The 17,813-nt window shown below is 41.3% G+C and overlaps 1 protein-coding gene across 3 annotated transcripts in view; it reads right to left on the reverse strand.

The window, feature by feature from the left end:
* The window catches only part of MYO5A (myosin VA), a 98,503-nt gene that overhangs the window by 62,839 nt on the left and 17,851 nt on the right, over positions 1-17,813 (reverse strand). For all 3 annotated transcript variants that reach the window (XM_068203962.1, XM_068203963.1, XM_068203961.1), the window contains exons 2-4: positions 15,168-15,278; positions 13,954-14,125; positions 8,854-8,998 (exon numbers count right to left, since the gene is read on the reverse strand). In XM_068203962.1, coding sequence (XP_068060063.1) covers positions 8,854-8,998; positions 13,954-14,125; positions 15,168-15,278 — 428 coding nt within the window. The remainder of the gene's footprint in view (positions 1-8,853; positions 8,999-13,953; positions 14,126-15,167; positions 15,279-17,813) is intronic.

Raw genomic sequence — 17,813 nt, forward strand, 5'->3', positions numbered from 1 at the left:
AATAAATTAAGTTTACTCAATGCACTTAAAATAAATCAGTGTGAAAGTGCTAAATATCACTGTAACTTTATATATGTTATTTATTGATGTTCCCAAGTAACTTATAAGTACTGCTGTTATAGGAATCACTGAATCAAAGAATAGACAAATATGTCTAATACTCCACATATTCCAAACACCTCATTTAGTCCTGGAATAATTACCCACAGAAAAAAATTTAACTCCTTTCTTGTGAAACCCAGCAGATTTCATCAAGTATCAATATACAGCCAAGAGTTCTCTGCAGTACCGAATGTTTTGTGAGCTTCACAGAAAGCAGCTTGATTAATGCCTTAAGAAATTTAAGAAGGACCTCCCCAGCCACAGGTGGCAGCCCTGTCTCCAGGGCACTGGCATCTCCCAAGGCAGGAAAGAGGATGCACAGCTGACGAATGCAGGCAGAAGAATAAAGCACCAGAAAAACAAATCCATGGCTTAAGATGAATAAGGACTTCCACAACTCATCTGAAGGCTCACTAAATAGGTCTGATTTCAATAAATGTTGAAATAAGTCATGTTTCCTAAAATTACCGGTGATTGTAAACTTGAAACCAAAACATAGCTGCATTTTTTCCCAGTACCTTCTTCTCTTTTCAGCACACAATGTGGTTTTGGAGTGATAAAAGGAGTTAGCTTTTTCTTGCAGGATCACCAGCCTGTGCTCTCCCCAAGAGCTGCCCTCCCAGTCCCCTGCCACAGTAGGTCCCAGGTCCATTTTTTGGGCAGCTGTGCACCACTTTTCTGTGATGCTCCCACTGTTCCAATTACTCATTTTTCTAGAAGACCAAAATTGCTTCTCCACTTATCTTAAAATAAAAGGCAGCTGTAAAACCCACCAATGCTGGGAGGTTTAACACGAGTCAATGCAACATATTTAGCTTCACCTTTGCCTAAGGGCAGTGCTGTGTGGCAGCAAACAAGGCTGTGCATGCTCAGCTGCACTCCTTCAGTGCAAAGGCCTTGGAAACTCAGCCCAGGGCACGCAGCATCTGCTAGAAGCCATTATAAAACCTGGCAACTCTACAAATCCAGGATTTGCTTTTCAAACAGAAGTAATTTAACTGTTCAATAAATAAATAAATAAACAAACAAGAATTCATTCAGCAGTTTTCTAATGCTCTTGGACTGATGGAAAGCAGCAGCAGCCAGCTCTGGGCTGCCTTCCCAGCACCTCTCACACTGAGGGCAGGAGGCAACACCTTGCCCTTCATCAACCTTCTGAATAAACTGTTTTAACTACTTCACAAAGTTCTTCACAGCCTTACATAAATTCTCTTATCCCCTGTTTCTGGATTTGGCTAGTGGCCCCCTTAGAATGGGAAAGTTCTCCTGCATTGTCCTCTTACTTTCCAGCTGCTTCAAGCCTGCGCTGCACAAGCAGACCTTTCCGTTTTCTCTGCAGCTGCTGAGCTGCTGTCCTTGGGAGGCCACCTTCCCTGCAGCCAGGCAGACGTGGTAAGGGCTCTGCCCTCACCCTTCACTCCCCAGGTTTCCCTCTTGCAGTGCCGTTTGAACAGCAGGCACAGCCCCTCGTCCTGCAGAGCCGTCACCGCGGTGCTCCGGCGCCCAAGCCTCCAAATTCACCTGCACTGGCACATCCCAAAAGGTGCAGCCTGACACAGATCATTTATTTTTCCACCCTCCAAGGGCTGGTGTGTGGATTCACAAGGTAAGGTCTGTAAAACATGCAGAATGTCAAAGTGCTAGGTAAGCACCAAGGATGATTACCAGAGATTGAAGTGCTCCTGGTCTGTAGTGCTGAAGTCTGAAGTGCTCTGAACCATTCTGTAGTGATGGGCAAAGAGCAGAAGAGCACCAAAGAAAAAGTGAATTACAAGTGCTTTGCCCCAGAAGCAAGCACAGAACAGCAGCCACATTTCTGTGTCTGTTCCACCTTCACAGGCTGTATCCATTGGTTTATTCTGACTAGCTGGATCTAACATGCTCTGGCCTGATACATCCCAGTCTTCACAGATGCCACACATTGACAATTCAGAGAATTCTTCAGCTGCAACCTCGAGTCACAATAATTGCTCCTGACTAAGCAGCTAATTCTTAATTAGTTCTTTGTAAAAGCAATCACTTTTAATAAGCATGAAACATCATTTCAATAAACCACGTTCTTTAATCTCATTTCTAAATATATTTCCAGTTTAACTTGTTTTTTTTTTAAGCCTAACAGCTTTTCTCACTGATATCTTTAGCTGCTGGAGAAAAGAGGATGCTCTGACACAGGGCCAGTGACAGGAACCTCAGTGCCTGGCACCAAGTCTGGGCTGACCCAGGCCTGGCCACAGCACACCACCTCTGCCTTTCTTCTACACAAGCAGAAATTGAGACTCCAGTATTAGAGGAGGCAGGCTTTGGTAGGGCTTGTAAAGTGCCTGGAAGACACGAAACCCTCAGCGAAAGCAAATGTTATTAGGAATAGATGTTACCTAGCACAGAGGCCCCTTAATGCTGCAGGAAAGGAGGGCATGAAAAATGCAGCTCATTTGCCATTTTTGTACACTGAAAGCACTGAACTGAACTCCACAGTCAGTTACATATCCTATTCTCACACAGTTTATTGCCAAGCTGGTGTCACCAAGTCACCAGACACAGGACCAGGATTTCTGATTCAGGGGCTCAACACCCTGCTTTTGCCACCTTGGTGAACTCACCAAAGCTGCCCCCCCAGTCCCCATGTCTGCTTCAACTTATAAAGTGGAAGCAATGATGCTGATCTCTTCTCTCTCCCAAAGTAAAGAACTCTGGTGTCTACTCATCAAACATGCAAAGCAAAGATGAAATAATATTATTATTCACAACTTGAATTCTCGTGAGTCTGTTTCAGCTGCAACCACTCCAAAACAGCCCAAGTTCTTAAGCATCTTTGTTTCTCCTCAACAACAGCTTGGTACGAGCATTCTGCAACACTCTCACAACCAGATGTACTTTTTTTTTAATTAACAAAATGCACCACTTGCCATTATAATTACATCCAGGAAACACAGCTCTTGACTGTAAAAATGTAAAGAGGTGAAAAGATAATGAATTGTCAGTAACATCTCCCAACACACACAAATGAGGAAAACTGAGGCCAGCACATGACAGATTGCACTCCAGAGGAGCACAGAGATGAGCCAGCACTCTGCAACTGATGTATCCAGGGATTAGTCAGAGGTCACTCCTGCAACAGTTTAGGAAAGCTCATTGCTTAGCTACCAGCAGGACACCTCATGTGAACTCCAGCTTCAGCTACAACCATACTTAACCCTTCTGTTGCCTAAAAACAATCACTGCTTGGACAAGTAGTCCCTTATGTTATGCCAAGTTGATTCCCCCAGCTGCCATCTTGTACCTGCAACATAATAAAATGTCAGGCTCCAAGAATGAGAAACTGCTCCAAAATCATCTCATCAGAAAGGAAGACTTCTCTCTTTGCATTCTAACAACAGGGGCCCAGAAATACCACCTCTTTTCAAGGCAGATATTTAGCTCAAGAAGTCCTATGTCACAGCCATAAGTGGAGGAAGGCATTGTATGTTTGTCTAGCACCCAGCACAGCAGGCTCTCATTCCATAACTGGATGTAGCTCTGTGGCAGGCTGTTAATCATCCCTGCCATGACTTCTGCCAGGGGAAAATGCAGTATCCATTCATCAGACACTCAGAAGCAAAGCAGCAGCTGATCAAACATGCATTTTTATAAGAGGACATCATCTTGGGATGCCTGGGATAGCTGGGAGACTGTCAGTAAAGATGCTTTCAAAACACCTACTCAACAGTTCACCAAGCTTCCTTTAGAACAAAAAGTGATAGAAAAATATCTTCCTGCAGGTGAAAGCCATCAGACACACACAGAAAAGCTGACAAAACAGAGAGGCAGCCTGCTTATTAAAGGTAATTTAATAAGAAAGCTACACAGTACCACAAAATAAATCGCTATACTTTGTCCAAATAGAAAAAGTAAAACTTTGGAAATTGATGCTTTAATCACTGTTGTTTTCCATGCTGGCATTCATTAAGGTTTACATGGATCTCATCAGTATGCAATTCTGTTTACAGAGGTTACTTTCATCTTAAATGATGCTAGACAACTTCACTAATTAATCAGAAGAAAATCTCAAAGTTAATTTATTAAATTGAATTTGCTCTATCTGCCATCAACCACAAGTAGGATGGAACAAATCAGACCAACAAAGTGCTGATAAAAAAATGCATTATCTTAATTACTGCAATATACCATCACTAGGCAGGGGAAAGAATCCTGTGAAAGACTGATTTTTCCCTGATAGTGTTAGGAAACTGATAATCATAAGTCTCATACATTAATGCGATTCTTAACAGTTACAAGAGTATAATAATCAACATCTTATTGCAAACCAGAGAGTTAAAAATTTATTGAATATTCTATTGAATATTAAAAAGAAAATGAGCCACACCAGCTGACAGTTATGATTCCTACAGAAGTTGTAATTGAAAATAAAAAATAAAATGTTTGGCAACTGAAGCTTTGCTTCAATTTTCATAGTTACCACAGAGGGGTAACTGAAGACTGAACTTGGGTTTTGTTCACAATTTGGAAACACCGACATACAAAGGTGGTATGCATTGCATGCAGCTCAAAGGAATCAACATATGCAAACACCCACATGCTGACACTGAGGTTTATATTTCTGGGACAAAAATATATCCTTCAATAATGATTTTCTTCCTTCTGCGTCACTCATCTGCCTCAAACAGTCCCAAACCTGTACATGTTCACCCAAATGGAGTGAGCTATCCATGGTCAGCACACGGCCATGGCTGAGGAGAGCCCTGTGAGTGCAGGTCCCAGCTCTCTCCAAAAGCACAGCTTGTTAGAGCTGTGCCCACAGAACCAAACCACTCTGCACAAAAGCCACACGGACACGTCCCAAGCCGAACGATCCTGCTCCCTCCCACTGTCCAGTCCTTGGACACAGCAGGAGATCTGCTCCAAACCCTCACAGTCTGCAGGCTCATACAGCCCAAACCAATACAGTTACTGGTAAGGATGAAGCACTCAGAGCCCTAACACACTTTAAGTGCAGCTGTAAAACTAGATCACTGCTTATTTTAGGCACAGCAGAGGAAAGGTGTCTGAAACAAAGCTGACAGTCTGTGCAGAGGAGTAGCAGGAGATGGAGAGAGAAAAGGAAAAAGGTACAAAGACACAGATGACAAGGGAGGAAGAGAAGGGAAAGGGGCAAAGGAAAAAAAAATCCAAAATGAGATTAGTCTTAAGAGCTGTGCATGTTTTCCTGCACTGAAGAAGACAAGAAGCTACCAAGTACCAGTACCCACTTATTTTACTGTTGGCTATGGGTGAAGACAAGCCATGCTCCTCCCCACTAACCCTCCACTGGAAACTGGTGACAGTGCTGCTGTAGGAAGAGGAAATACAGAGGCTCAAACAGGCCCAGCACTTCCCAGCAGCAGGTACCCCATCATTTGGCTCCCACTAAGCAGGAAATGCCACATGCAAAGGTTTTTTATGTGCTGCTTTATGCTGCAATTAACCCCAAGCAATTGCTGTGTATCACTTCCAGTGCACAAGCCAGATGTGAGCTCCATCCCTGGCACTCCAGTGGGCAACATTTTTGCACTGTATTTTTTCTGAAAACACAATGCAAATATTTAATCACTGGCTTTCCAGGTTTCAGCCATGGGGCCTTCCTTTGGCTGAAGAAGGCTCCAGAGATGATTTAGTTAACCACACATATGGATGGAGTTTCTCAGCTGCAGCAGATGAAGCAATGAAGCTGGAAAGAACAAACTCCAAATCACTAAATTATAAATTAACAAGAAGACCTAAGGAATAAATATTTAGAAGACTTCACTGAAGCCTTAAGGATAGGAGCATCATGACTAATTATTCCAGTGACCATTTAAACATTGAGTTAGGAAAGATCAGAAACAAGAGAAAAATAAATCTCACCAATTACACACATAAATGCAGATTAATGCCATATGACTAGCTACCACATGAATATGCAATGCACTTTTTAAGATGTTAATACAGCAGTCACAGACAATCCGATTTTCATTTTTAAATAGCTGCAGAAATATAAAACTGGAGCTCTTTTTCTCTAACTTCATAATTCAGAAGTAAAAGGTGATTTGTTCAGAGTATAAAAAACATCAGTGAAGTTAAAGGGTGGGGTTTAGTAATTGTAAGCAGCAATAGAAAACTAAATTCAATGACCAAAACCGGTATGTTGTAATGACAGAAAAAGCTCTTAAAAACAAGGCAAAAAAATCCCCAAACAAATAGAAAAGGAAATAAACATTGAAAAGCTAAAACAATTAAATAGTTACTTCAGTGTAGAGAATTTTTTTCAGTTGCATTGTGTGCCCAGATTTCATTTTGCAACTATGAAAGTACTGTCAGTCATAAAGAATAACAAATTTTTTACAAGAGAGACACAAAGTAATTAAATAATTCAGAAGGTTTATTTAAGCTAATCTTCATAGTCATACAATTTCTCATCATTTGTTCCAAAAAGGAACTCCTACCACATCTTGTTTGTTGTTATTCAGGACAGCAGAACTGCCCGAGGCTGCAGTGAGAGCTGAAGAGCAGGTAATTAACGCAAGATGGAAAAGCCACAGAGGAAAATCGAGCCAAAATCTCAGCCCCCCCGAGTCTGCCCAACAGCAGAGAATGCCAGTGGTGGCAGACAGACATCTCCACTGCACAGGCACACAGAACACAGGTGATCCAGCACTTTTTGATATTTCAGCACCAGTAAGAGGTAAGCCCACTTCAGCCAGGAGTTAGCCAGTGGAGACAGATCCCCCTCCCACCTCTTACTTCCCCTGGTTACTATTAAGAACAAAAATTCTGTGAATTTTGATGACAACTATCACTGACTATAATTTTAGACATAAAATAAGGTTTATAAAGTTTTGTTTTGTACAGCTTTTAGAGGGACTTGAGAACCAAGTCTCTTTAAAACTGCAGAGATGAAAGAGGCAGGAAGAAGATGTGACTATTGTAACACACAGTTTTGCCTTTGTATTTCCACACCAGATTATGTATCTATTTTCTGAGCAGAAAGGAAGTAAGGCAAGTATCTCTGCCATTCAACAGTGTGGGTGTAGAGCTGTCCTGGTTTCAGCTGGAATAGAGGCAATTTTCTTCCTAGCAGCTGGTGCAGTGCTGCACTTTGGAGTTCTGGGAATAATGGTGACACCACAGTGACACCTCGGCTGGTGCTGAGCAGTGCTCACCTGCACTCAGGGACTTGTCAGAGTCTCACACTCTGGCAGTGGGCAGGTGCACAAGGAGCTGAGAGGGAGCACAGCCAGGACAGCTGACCCCAGCTGGCCAGGGGATTTTCCACACCCAGGAAGATCAGGCCCAGGATATAAACTGGGGGAGTTGCCTGTGAGCAGCTGCTGGCTGCTTGGGGAATGGCTGAGCATTGGTCAGCAGCTGGTGAGCAATTTTACTGTGCATCACTTCTTTTTCTTGGGTTTTACTCCTCTTTCTCTCTTTCCTTTTCATTGCTAGTACTGTTGTTGTTATTATTTTGTATTACTTTACTGTATTTCAATTATTAACCTGTTCTTATCTCAACCCATGAGTTTTTCTTCCCCATCCCAGTGAGGAAGGGAGGGAGTAAGCAAGTGGCTGTGTGGTACTGAGTTGCTGCCTGGAGTTAAACCAAGACAAGGGTATTTTTGAAACACTGGCTCTTTTGCAATTACCCTAAGTCATGAAATTTTGCACTGAGCTGTTGTATTTTGAAATTATCTATTTCGTGGGTATTGCAGATCACTGTATTCAGATATGTATGTGACAAACATTTTATCCATTCTATCCATCCACTAGTCTAGTTCTTAAGGCTCTTAAATGTACAGATAGCTGATTTCAAACATGAAGATTTTATAATTCCCAACCCATTCTCCCCCTGCCTCCCTCACTTGCAGTATAGCTTAAGGGCCATCACAAATAATCGAGATCTTTCAATGTTTTCCTTGATTAATTTGATCATGAGCTGTATTGCCAACAAGGAAAACGATACCAACAGCTTGAAGCTAAACAGTGAGGACACCAGGGAGCATCTTGCCAACCAAAGACCACACAGCAGCCCAAAAGACTGTATCCTAGAAATGAAATATTTCAAAAGCACCCCTAACTGCAGGCTCTTGGGGTAAGGCAAAGAAGTTCCTGCTAACCACTGCCCTTGGTGACAAGTTCATTTTGATGCAACAGCTAACAAAATGAGGATTTCCTGCACAGCTGTTGCAGTGTCCTTAGAGACTCAGTTTCTAAGGACAAAGAGCAATCGTCCCTCGGCTCCCTCTTAATTCCAGTCAAGAGCAGCCACAGGCAGATCACGTAGCTGGGACATTACTGACACGACCAGGAGCCTATAATAGCACTCATAAGCCCAGTGATTTCTTTTCTCTTGCCAGTATCACATAAAAGCACAAAACAGCTGAGAACCTGGCCCTTTTCTCTTTAAAAATCCACTGACAATTAAAAAATATGTCCTTATTTTGCTAATCAAATGAAAAAAAAATAACAATCATATAAAGCACAGGGCTAATTTTAGACCTAAATACTGACATGATCTGAGGTAATTCCTAAGTGTCAGTGGCCATGATCTCCACAGCATTTATAAAGCTTTACTGCTCACTAAGGCAACTTTTCCCCTTGTGAAACCTACTAAAACACTGCATAAAAGAGAAATATTGCAAAATACTCCACAAGCTATAAATTAAAGAGAAGAGCATTAGCCAGAAACTTTGTTTTATTCCTTTCAGAAAAACAGTGACTTCAAGACTCTGGTCTACAAACCTGGCCATCTGCTTGTATGCTTCCTCAGCCACTGCAAAGATATGTGGATCCATATCCCCCATATTTTGGCCACTGTAGGCATTGATGATATCTTCTCCATAGATAGGCAGCTGTTCATAAGGATTTATGGCCACTAAAACAATACCTACAAAGGAAATTAAACAAAAGGAATGATTAATAGTTGTTTCAAAAAAAAAAAAAAAAACCTGGCAAAAATGGTTTTAACATCAACTATTGTTCTAATCTTTCTAAAAATGTTAAAGAATAGGGACCTGATATTACTGATTTCAACAGATATTTTTTCTGAATAAAGTTCTGCATACACAATGTGCCACGAGTTTACATCTCCCTGCTTTGGTAAACACATCAAGGACAACATTTTACCTTTTCTTTCTATCTGCCTTTTCTAAAGCTAGCATGCACAATCCAAAGAGATTCAGAATGTGCAGACTTGAAATACTGCCTGTTCAGTGCAGTAACCCAATGAATGTGCATTATATTTCCCTGTGTTTTACTCTGAGTTACCAGTGACACTGTCATTTGTGAAGTATAACTACTGGGTGGTCTCACTGACTGCCAGTTTGGGTATGTGCAGTGTTAACCCTTCAGCTGTTGTGAAAGAAAAACATCCTCATTTCTTGTAATAAGCAACTATGCACAGACACAGTGTAATTTGGATTCCAGGACACCTCTGCCAATCAGGCAGGACAACCTCCTGGTCAAAGGCATCAAAAAACCAAACAGCAGACATATTTCATAGGGCTGACACCGAGCAGCACCCAGTCATGTCAAGAAATTAGGCAATTATAGCTCCAGAAGGCACCAGAACATCCTTATCTGATACATCTGAGCATGTACTTACACCTCCCATTTTCTATTTTTTCCATACCAATTAAACACATACCTGTTTTTTTTATACAACTCATCACTACAGCACTTCTAAATTAATGACATTCTTTTACTCTCCTGGCACAGGAAAACTTAAGCCTTACTCTTTACAAACTTCCTTGCCACAAATAGTGAGACCTCAAATGTTTTTGGGACAATTCTCTTTTTCATGAGAAATGAGAATTGCTCTACCCACAGGGATAATCTGACAAAGAATCCTTATAACCTTCTCTTCTGCAGCACTTACAACAGGTAGGGAAAGCTTATTTAGTCTGTGCAGGGGTGGAAACACTGATCAGTGAGACCCAGCTGCGACAGGCACACTGTGCCCCCTTGACATGGCAAGTCCTCCTCACCTTGACAAGGTGATAAGGGGGGGAAAACAACCCCTCTAATTTTAACTGTGGACATTTTAAAAACAGAATTTCTTCTTTTGTGTATGTATTTTGGTGCCTAAGTGTGCCGGTGCAGCTGGAGATGGCTGCACAGTGACTGCACCGAGCATGCTTGGACAATCCACCCCTGAAGAACCTGCCTCAGAAGCGTTTCCATAGCACTCAACTTGCTTCTAAATTTACTCTGAAATTCACTCTTACACACACAGACTTCCTCAGTGCTGATCCCAGCTCTCTGCTCTTTGCAGATTACAGTCTTGTGATGTCTATCTAAGAAATTTTCCATGGAAAAGCTGGGAGAAGGGAAATGAAAGCACCTACAGTCTGGCACTGCTGGGAGCATCAACCAATTTTTAAACCCTTTCATGCAGCCATAGATCAAGCACAAACCATAGCAAAAACATTAAAAACAAGAGAATATGTTTTAGAGAGAGATCTGACAGACCTTGATCTATTTCCTCAAATACAAGGCAAGATTTATGTCTCGACACGCCCGTGTGAGGAGTCGGTGTTTTTCCATCAGCCAGGACTTCACTGAAATCACTCAGGAGCTCCAGTGAAAAATCTCTATTAACATTTATGCCAAGTTCTAATGCTGCACTGATGAACCAAAAAATCAGAGTGGGGGTTAGGGACAAGAAGCAACCTCAATACTACAAGACTTGAGGAATATTTTGTGTGTCCATTTTTAACATCTGCCCTTAGAAAAAGTAGTAAAAAGTGAAATACTGTGCACCACTGAACTGAGCCTCTCAGGCCTGCAAGGCTCATCAAAGAGACATTACAAAAATCTGTGTGAGACTTCCGACAATTCCCTCCTGCTTTTGGTTATGCTGGCAAAAATAAACTCTTGAATTGGGAACAAGCAGTCCCGTGACAAGTCTCCAGCATATTAAAACATTTAACTTCAGTAGCAATCTGTAAAATCTACAAGCAACTACCATCTGGAAATAACCAAAATAAGTGAGTTAGGAATTATTTGCCTTCTGTAGAACTTTGAAATCAGTCTGCCTCACAGGGCTATAATCCAGATTCATTTACATATAACTTCTCTTGATCTCTGCTAAATCATATTGCTATTTTAAGAAATATGGCCTTTCCTAAATCAGATTTATGTGTGTTTCTGTTCTTACAGTTACACTAAATTGAACTCTGGCTACTCTTTGTGCCATTCTTCTTTATACATGCCCAAAGTAAGCCTACCTAATTCCTCTACCTTAACATACTCACCCATCTGTGGCCAAACTGGACATAAACATAAGCAATTTATTAATTTAAGTTAAAGTTTGCTCTCCTGCACAGAAGGCAATTCTTTTTACTAATCTGAACTAACCAGCAAGATTCACTGAGTTTTCATCACAGCTGTAGCAGTTTTTCCATGTAAGCAAATTTGCCTTTGTAACTTTTCAACTTCCTTCATTAATTCCTCATTTTACATTTTCCACAGTAAAGCAAAGTTATAAATCACCTCTGAATTGCTGGTGAAAAGCTGACTTGAAATTAGGAAATCAGTAGATTTTCTGTTTAAAAGTTTGAATTACTTCAAAGTGCAATTTTAAAGAATTTAATATCCATTTGACATATTACACTAAGACAACACAGGTTGAATTTATTTCTAGGGCCCTGGACAACTATCCATTCGTGCATTCCTGTTCCAGTTCTACTGTTGAGAATATTGTTACTGTGATTCTCTTGATGGATTGAAGTGGTTTTAGTCTCCTTTGGGCTGCATAAACTGGGTTAGCTCAAACCACCTTCACAGGCTATTTAAACTAACCTGGCTAACGTGAGAGTCACATTAAGGAGGCAAACGCAGCCCCGCTGAGGCCGAGCTCCAAGGCAATAATCTCTGCAGAGGGGAAGAAACCTGCAGCAGGATGGGAACGAATGGAGAAGTCTGAAAGGTGGATGTCTGTGGCCAAAGGATCAGGTTTTTAGATGCTGATGTACCAACTCTGTTTTGCTCAGCCTGTAACACAACACAGACCTGCCTACGTCCCAAGGGAATCAATCACTGCACACCACACTCCTCAGCAGCGCTGATCCTCCGACACCTCCTTCTCTCTGAGCACCAGGAGCCCCCACACTGCTGGCTCCACACATTTCTGACAAACATCCAAGCAGCTCCCAGAACCACTTGAGTCTTGTTTGGAAGCAAACCAGCTGACCCAGCTCCGCCATCCCAGGCCCTCTGACAGACCCAGCCATGGAGAGCTAAAGGCCTCCCAGCCCCACGAGAAATGATAAAACCAGCCAAAACCACAACTACAGCTGCACTGGGGAATACTTGAAAAGTACCTTTTTCATGTTTTCCCAAACATGGGTAACAACCAACAGACAACACATTCCTTTTGAAAGCCTCTTAAATGCTGCTCAACACAGAGCCTGTCTGCAAGCAGCCAGGACACAACTCAGACAGGCTTGTGGGAGGGGTATGGTGGTGTTAGGGGACCACGAAACTGAGACTGAAAACCCCTTACAAGCTCAGGCCATGAGGCTCCAGTTGTACAAAAGCCCTCTGACACAAGAGCTTTGCCATGGGGGCACTTGGGAAAGAAGCACAGATCATGTCTGTACTGGAGAACTGAGGTGGTTTCCCAGTGCTGGGACCACAACGTGCACCCTCAGCAGGGGCTGCCCAGGGAGGCATCACTGGAGATACTCAAATACCCAGATACTTGAGCTGGTCCAAGCCCTGAGCAACCCGATCTAGTCAGACTTGTTTTAAGCAGGAAGATTCACTGAAGACTTCCAGAGGTCTCTTCCAACCTAAATTATTCTGTGCTCCGACTGCATGACTGGATGAGATGTGGTGTGAATCATCACCCACTCCTATGGGAGTGAAGTCTGGCTGCAAGCAGGGGGTGGCAAAGTCTGATCCAGTCCCCTGTGGTCTGGTCACTGCTGAGAGCATGCCTGGGAACAGATGTGCCCTGCTGAGCATCTGCAGATTAGGAGCAGCCAGAGTGAGCAAAATGTGGTAGGATGTTAATGCCTCTGTCTGTCCATCACAACATGTTTAATGTGCTGCTCGTCTTATTGAAAAGTTATGTTAAAAGAAACGTATACACACATAGGAAAAAAAAAAAGCCCAGAAGCATCAGATCTAAATTTCAAGCTTAAACTACCTCACAATGTTTATTTTTAAAACAGACCATTCAGTTGCAATTTTGCACTTTATGATAAAGTGATTATTTAAGTAACTTTCCTCCATTTTGGCCATCTGAAAATACCACAGGCAATTACAAGTTTGGGCAACCTCCGCTGTGAGTTAAATGTTATTTTTAAAACCAAGATCAATTGTAACTGGTGAGACAAGCCACGGCTCATTAACAAATTCAGTTCTGTAGTTGCCCTGATTGGAAAACACATAAAAGAAAATAAACTGTTGTCTTCTAAAAGGGATGGAGGAGCACAGTGCAGGGGTAGGCAATTATACATAGGCCACAAATCCACCAAAGAGCAAGGCCAGCTCCTGCATCTGCAGTGTGTTAGCCTCCTCCCACCTAGCCCAACCTCAGCAAGCCTAAGGAGAACACCAACCAGACAGGAATCCCACTGTGAAGCAAAAATTGCTGAATACACATTTTATAAACAGATTCTGTTGGGGAGCTAGAGGAACACACAGCGAAGTCAATTTTTTCTGAACCTCAATATTCTCCAGTCCATTAATGACCACAAACATAGTGATTTTCCTAAGAATAGTCCAGCATGTCCTGTCACTAGAAGATTTTAACTTAAAGGCAGACATATCAACAGACAACTTTCCTTTTCCTGCCCAGGGCAATCTCTGTAAAGTGTGAAAGACAGTACTTGCCACAATAGGTGTAGATGAGTTTGGAGTCTATGAAGCGAACTTTGAGGTTGTGCAGGACAGCAGGCTCGTGCAGGTAGCTGAGTGCTGTCAGGTCATTCTCACCAACCAGGATGTCAGGGTTCCGCAGGGGGGGCAGCTCCTTCGTCTTCGGATCGAGGCTGTACTCTAGGTCCTGGAAATCAAATGGACACACTTCAAAGAGCTGGTGGCTAGGTTTCCTCACTCAGCTCCTCCAGCCCTTCCTCCCAGCAAAACATGTGCAAGGTAAAAAAACCACAGTGCACGAATTCAGTTCTCTGGTGATTTGAGTTAGCAGTTCTTTCTCCAAAAACATCACTTAAAACTTCCCAGGGGAGTTTTCTATATGTATATAGACACCATCTTTTTAGACTATTACTTAAGCAAACCCCATGCTTTTGCTGCCGTATCTTTTTATTAAACCAAAATATGCTATATCATAAATCCAATCAGCTTTCCCCTGTTGTTTTCCTCTTGAGTGGAACAGGCAGGGGAAGAAGATTCCCACCAATCTATAGCCAGCTTCATATGTGGTAACACAATATGGGAACGTTGGCAGAACACTGTGAAGAACACAAACACTGGAAAAAATGCTACTCAGAACTCTTTTCAGATATAAATTCATCTCTAATATAGATGTTCTAATTGCATCTGTCTCTAGATCTAAAATCACTGTGTTTACCTGCTATTTCCATGAAAAAAAAAACCAGTTCAAAGGATGCGAGCTGTACATGGACATGTCATCATTTCTCAACACAGTACACAGCATCTTCTTGGTAATGCCCTTAATTCTTGCCTTTTTTATCTTTATTAATTTTCTGCTGGTTATGTTCAACTTAAAAGTCACAGCTCTTTCTCTGCAACACTGTTCTCCTAGCAACCCTGTCTCTCTGGAATAGCAAACCAGGGCTATACGTTTAATGGCATAAGTAGAAAAAGATGATGCCACTGAACATAACAGGCAGAGGATAAAAGCAACTGCTTTTAAATTTATTTTAAAAACAAGGCTAAATTGATTTCTGTAACTAAACAATAAAATTTATCACACAAAAAAGTGCTGCAGAAAGTGAGTGGACAAAACCAACTGCACACGCCTAAATACAGATATATTTTGAGAGTAGAGCTTCCTGCAATAGAAACATCAGACTCTGGTTGAGAACAAGAACTATCAGCTTACAAACAATACACAGACTTACCTTGCCCTCTTCAAGTCGAAGCTGAAGGACTTTATCTCCAGGTTTATAATCTTTGAGGAGTTCTGCTGACTTCCACACCTCCTCTGGATCAGGGATCCAAACCCTGGCATACTGCAGTACAACAACAGCAAAAGATCCGTGAGCTTTGGTTGCACTATACTTAAACCATTGAAATAAATGACACTAAAATGATTTTTTTCTTTTTTAAATACATGTTTAACAGACAAACCCTTAAGCAAGAGGCAAGTTAATTAGTACATCTGAGGTGAATAACTTGTTCTACTGATAAATGGCTGCACAAGCAAAATTTTATTGCCTACACAGAGAGAAAAACGCATTTTCTATGCGGAAGGTATTCCAAGATACACATTCGATGCTGCAAATCTACAAAGTAAAAAAAAAAAAACAAAACAGCAGAAGTATCAAAAATTTGGCTATCCAAAAAGATTACTTGGAATAACTCTTTTGAGTAGGTTCTAAATGCATTTGTAGCATGATATTATAGAACCATTTTTGTCTTCTTTTTCCTCAAAGAGAATACTTCAGCCCATCTGTGTTAATTTAGACAAAGCTGCCTGATCAAGTGTTAAAAGCTCTTCCTTTGTAGTTACAAACACAGCTAGTTTAAAACTGATTATATTTAGAATGCCAAAAGAAAAAAAATGAAAGATTTGGTTGAAAGGGCCTCCAGATAAAAGAAAAAACCCAACACAAACCAGATTCCCATTAACAACCATTTTCATACAAACTTTATTCATAAAAGTGATCTACTGCAAACATATGATTTGTTTTCAAAACCAACAAGAATATTCACATTCAAAAATCAATTAAAGATGTATAGAAACCAGCTGGTCACTTACAGAATCACATGAACATGCAAATACACACATATGAAAACAGCTCTTGAGTAGAACAAGGGAAAGGCTGTAATATTTTTAATATGTTCAAGTTCCTGCAGCAATGCCCCTGCTATGCCTAGAGAGCACTGAGATCACACCACAGCCACACCTTTGCAAACAAAGCAGCCTCCTGGCTCTGGAGGTGCATTCGTGCACCTCACTGCAAAACATTCTCAGTCCACTAACTTATTTTAAAATAACTATATATAATGTATTTGTCAAAGCATGGCATTCGATGGCAGAGAAAACTGCATTTAGTCATGCAGCTTCACCACCCAGTCTTACACAACTTCTTTATGTATAGCTTCCTCTGCCTCAAAAAATGCTGGAGGGTTTTTTCCCCCTTATTAATCCAGTTTTCCCACTATAGAAAATTAGAAACTGCTTGTTTCTGCTAGGGATTTTCTTAAAGACTTCATTAAAAACTTCACATTGCTTTCTTGTTGCAAGACAGGGCATGATAAAATGTGTTGAGCAGCATTTTGGGGAGCAGGACCTGTGAAGCCCCAGCCCCTGGGCCAGGAGAGGGAAGTGCACCTGCCCAGCTGGAGCTGCCAGGGAGGCTCAGTGCCTGCAGGAATTCTGAACTTCGGGAAGCAATTTGTTTCCCATACCTGTGATGATCCTTAAGAACACTGCACATGGGTTATTTAGAACAGCCTAAATCAATGGCTTTTACCCTGAACACATGGCAGCCTTCAAAGCACTGCCCCCACCCCAGAGCTCCTGCACAGCTTATGCCCACACACATATGCCAAGTGAAAGGAGAAAGACAATGAAATAAATAAATAAAAACTCACTTTCATCATTCCCACTACACAGTATGTCATGCTCCCACACCTGGCCTTTCTCCATCATCACTGGGTGTTACAGCCAGCCCTAAGAATCTACTTTATAAAAAGACAAGAAGCTTTGCTCTTTGTAGTCAATTTGTGCTTGTGTGGCTTATTTTTTTCTTTGAGTTTTGATAGTTTCATATGTATTTGCTAGTGTTTTCAGTGCAAAAGTGCTGCATTACTGTATTATTTACATAATCTTTTCCCTACTCCCCAGGAGATAAATGATTTGAAAAACAAAAGATGCCCAAAACAATTACTCGGTATGTGCTCCTGCCAATCACAGAGCACTGTGTAACAGAGGAAAGCAGCAGCAGAAGGCATGGTTTGGGTACTTGGGTAAGTTGTTTTCAGCCCTTCTCTGTCCCTAATTCACAAAGCAAGGAACTTTGAAGTGAAATGAAGGTCTGTGCTAACAAGTGTATGTGCAAAGCAAGCACAAACCCACAAAAACTATAATAAGTCCAAAATAATTAAACAGGACTTGACAGTAGAGGTGCCATATTAAAGTCAAATAGCATGCTAAAGAACAATGTCTTCTTTCCTTTCCACTTGGTTTGAAACAAAAGATACTTTGTAAAACTACATAAATCATAAACTTATGGTTTCATATAATAGTAATTTCAAATCACAATTTCACATCATCATTTCAAATCCTAAAATCAATAATTTGTAAGATCCATATATTCAAACACAGCACAATACACCTGTTCTCAGAATTCTTTTATTTAAAAAAACCAAAAAGCTAAAAACCAAAACCCTGCCAAAAATCATTTAAGTTTTTCATGTTCATAGGTTTTTCAAGTTAATCATGTAAGTTTTTTTCAACAAACAAAGCACGTTTTTTAACAAAACATGCTCCAGCATCAGACACAGCTGAAGACTGAATGCATACTACACTTTGACCAGGT

Source organism: Anomalospiza imberbis, chromosome 13, assembly GCF_031753505.1.
Source record: "Anomalospiza imberbis isolate Cuckoo-Finch-1a 21T00152 chromosome 13, ASM3175350v1, whole genome shotgun sequence".
In the NCBI taxonomy this organism is placed as follows: Eukaryota; Metazoa; Chordata; class Aves; order Passeriformes; family Viduidae; genus Anomalospiza; species Anomalospiza imberbis.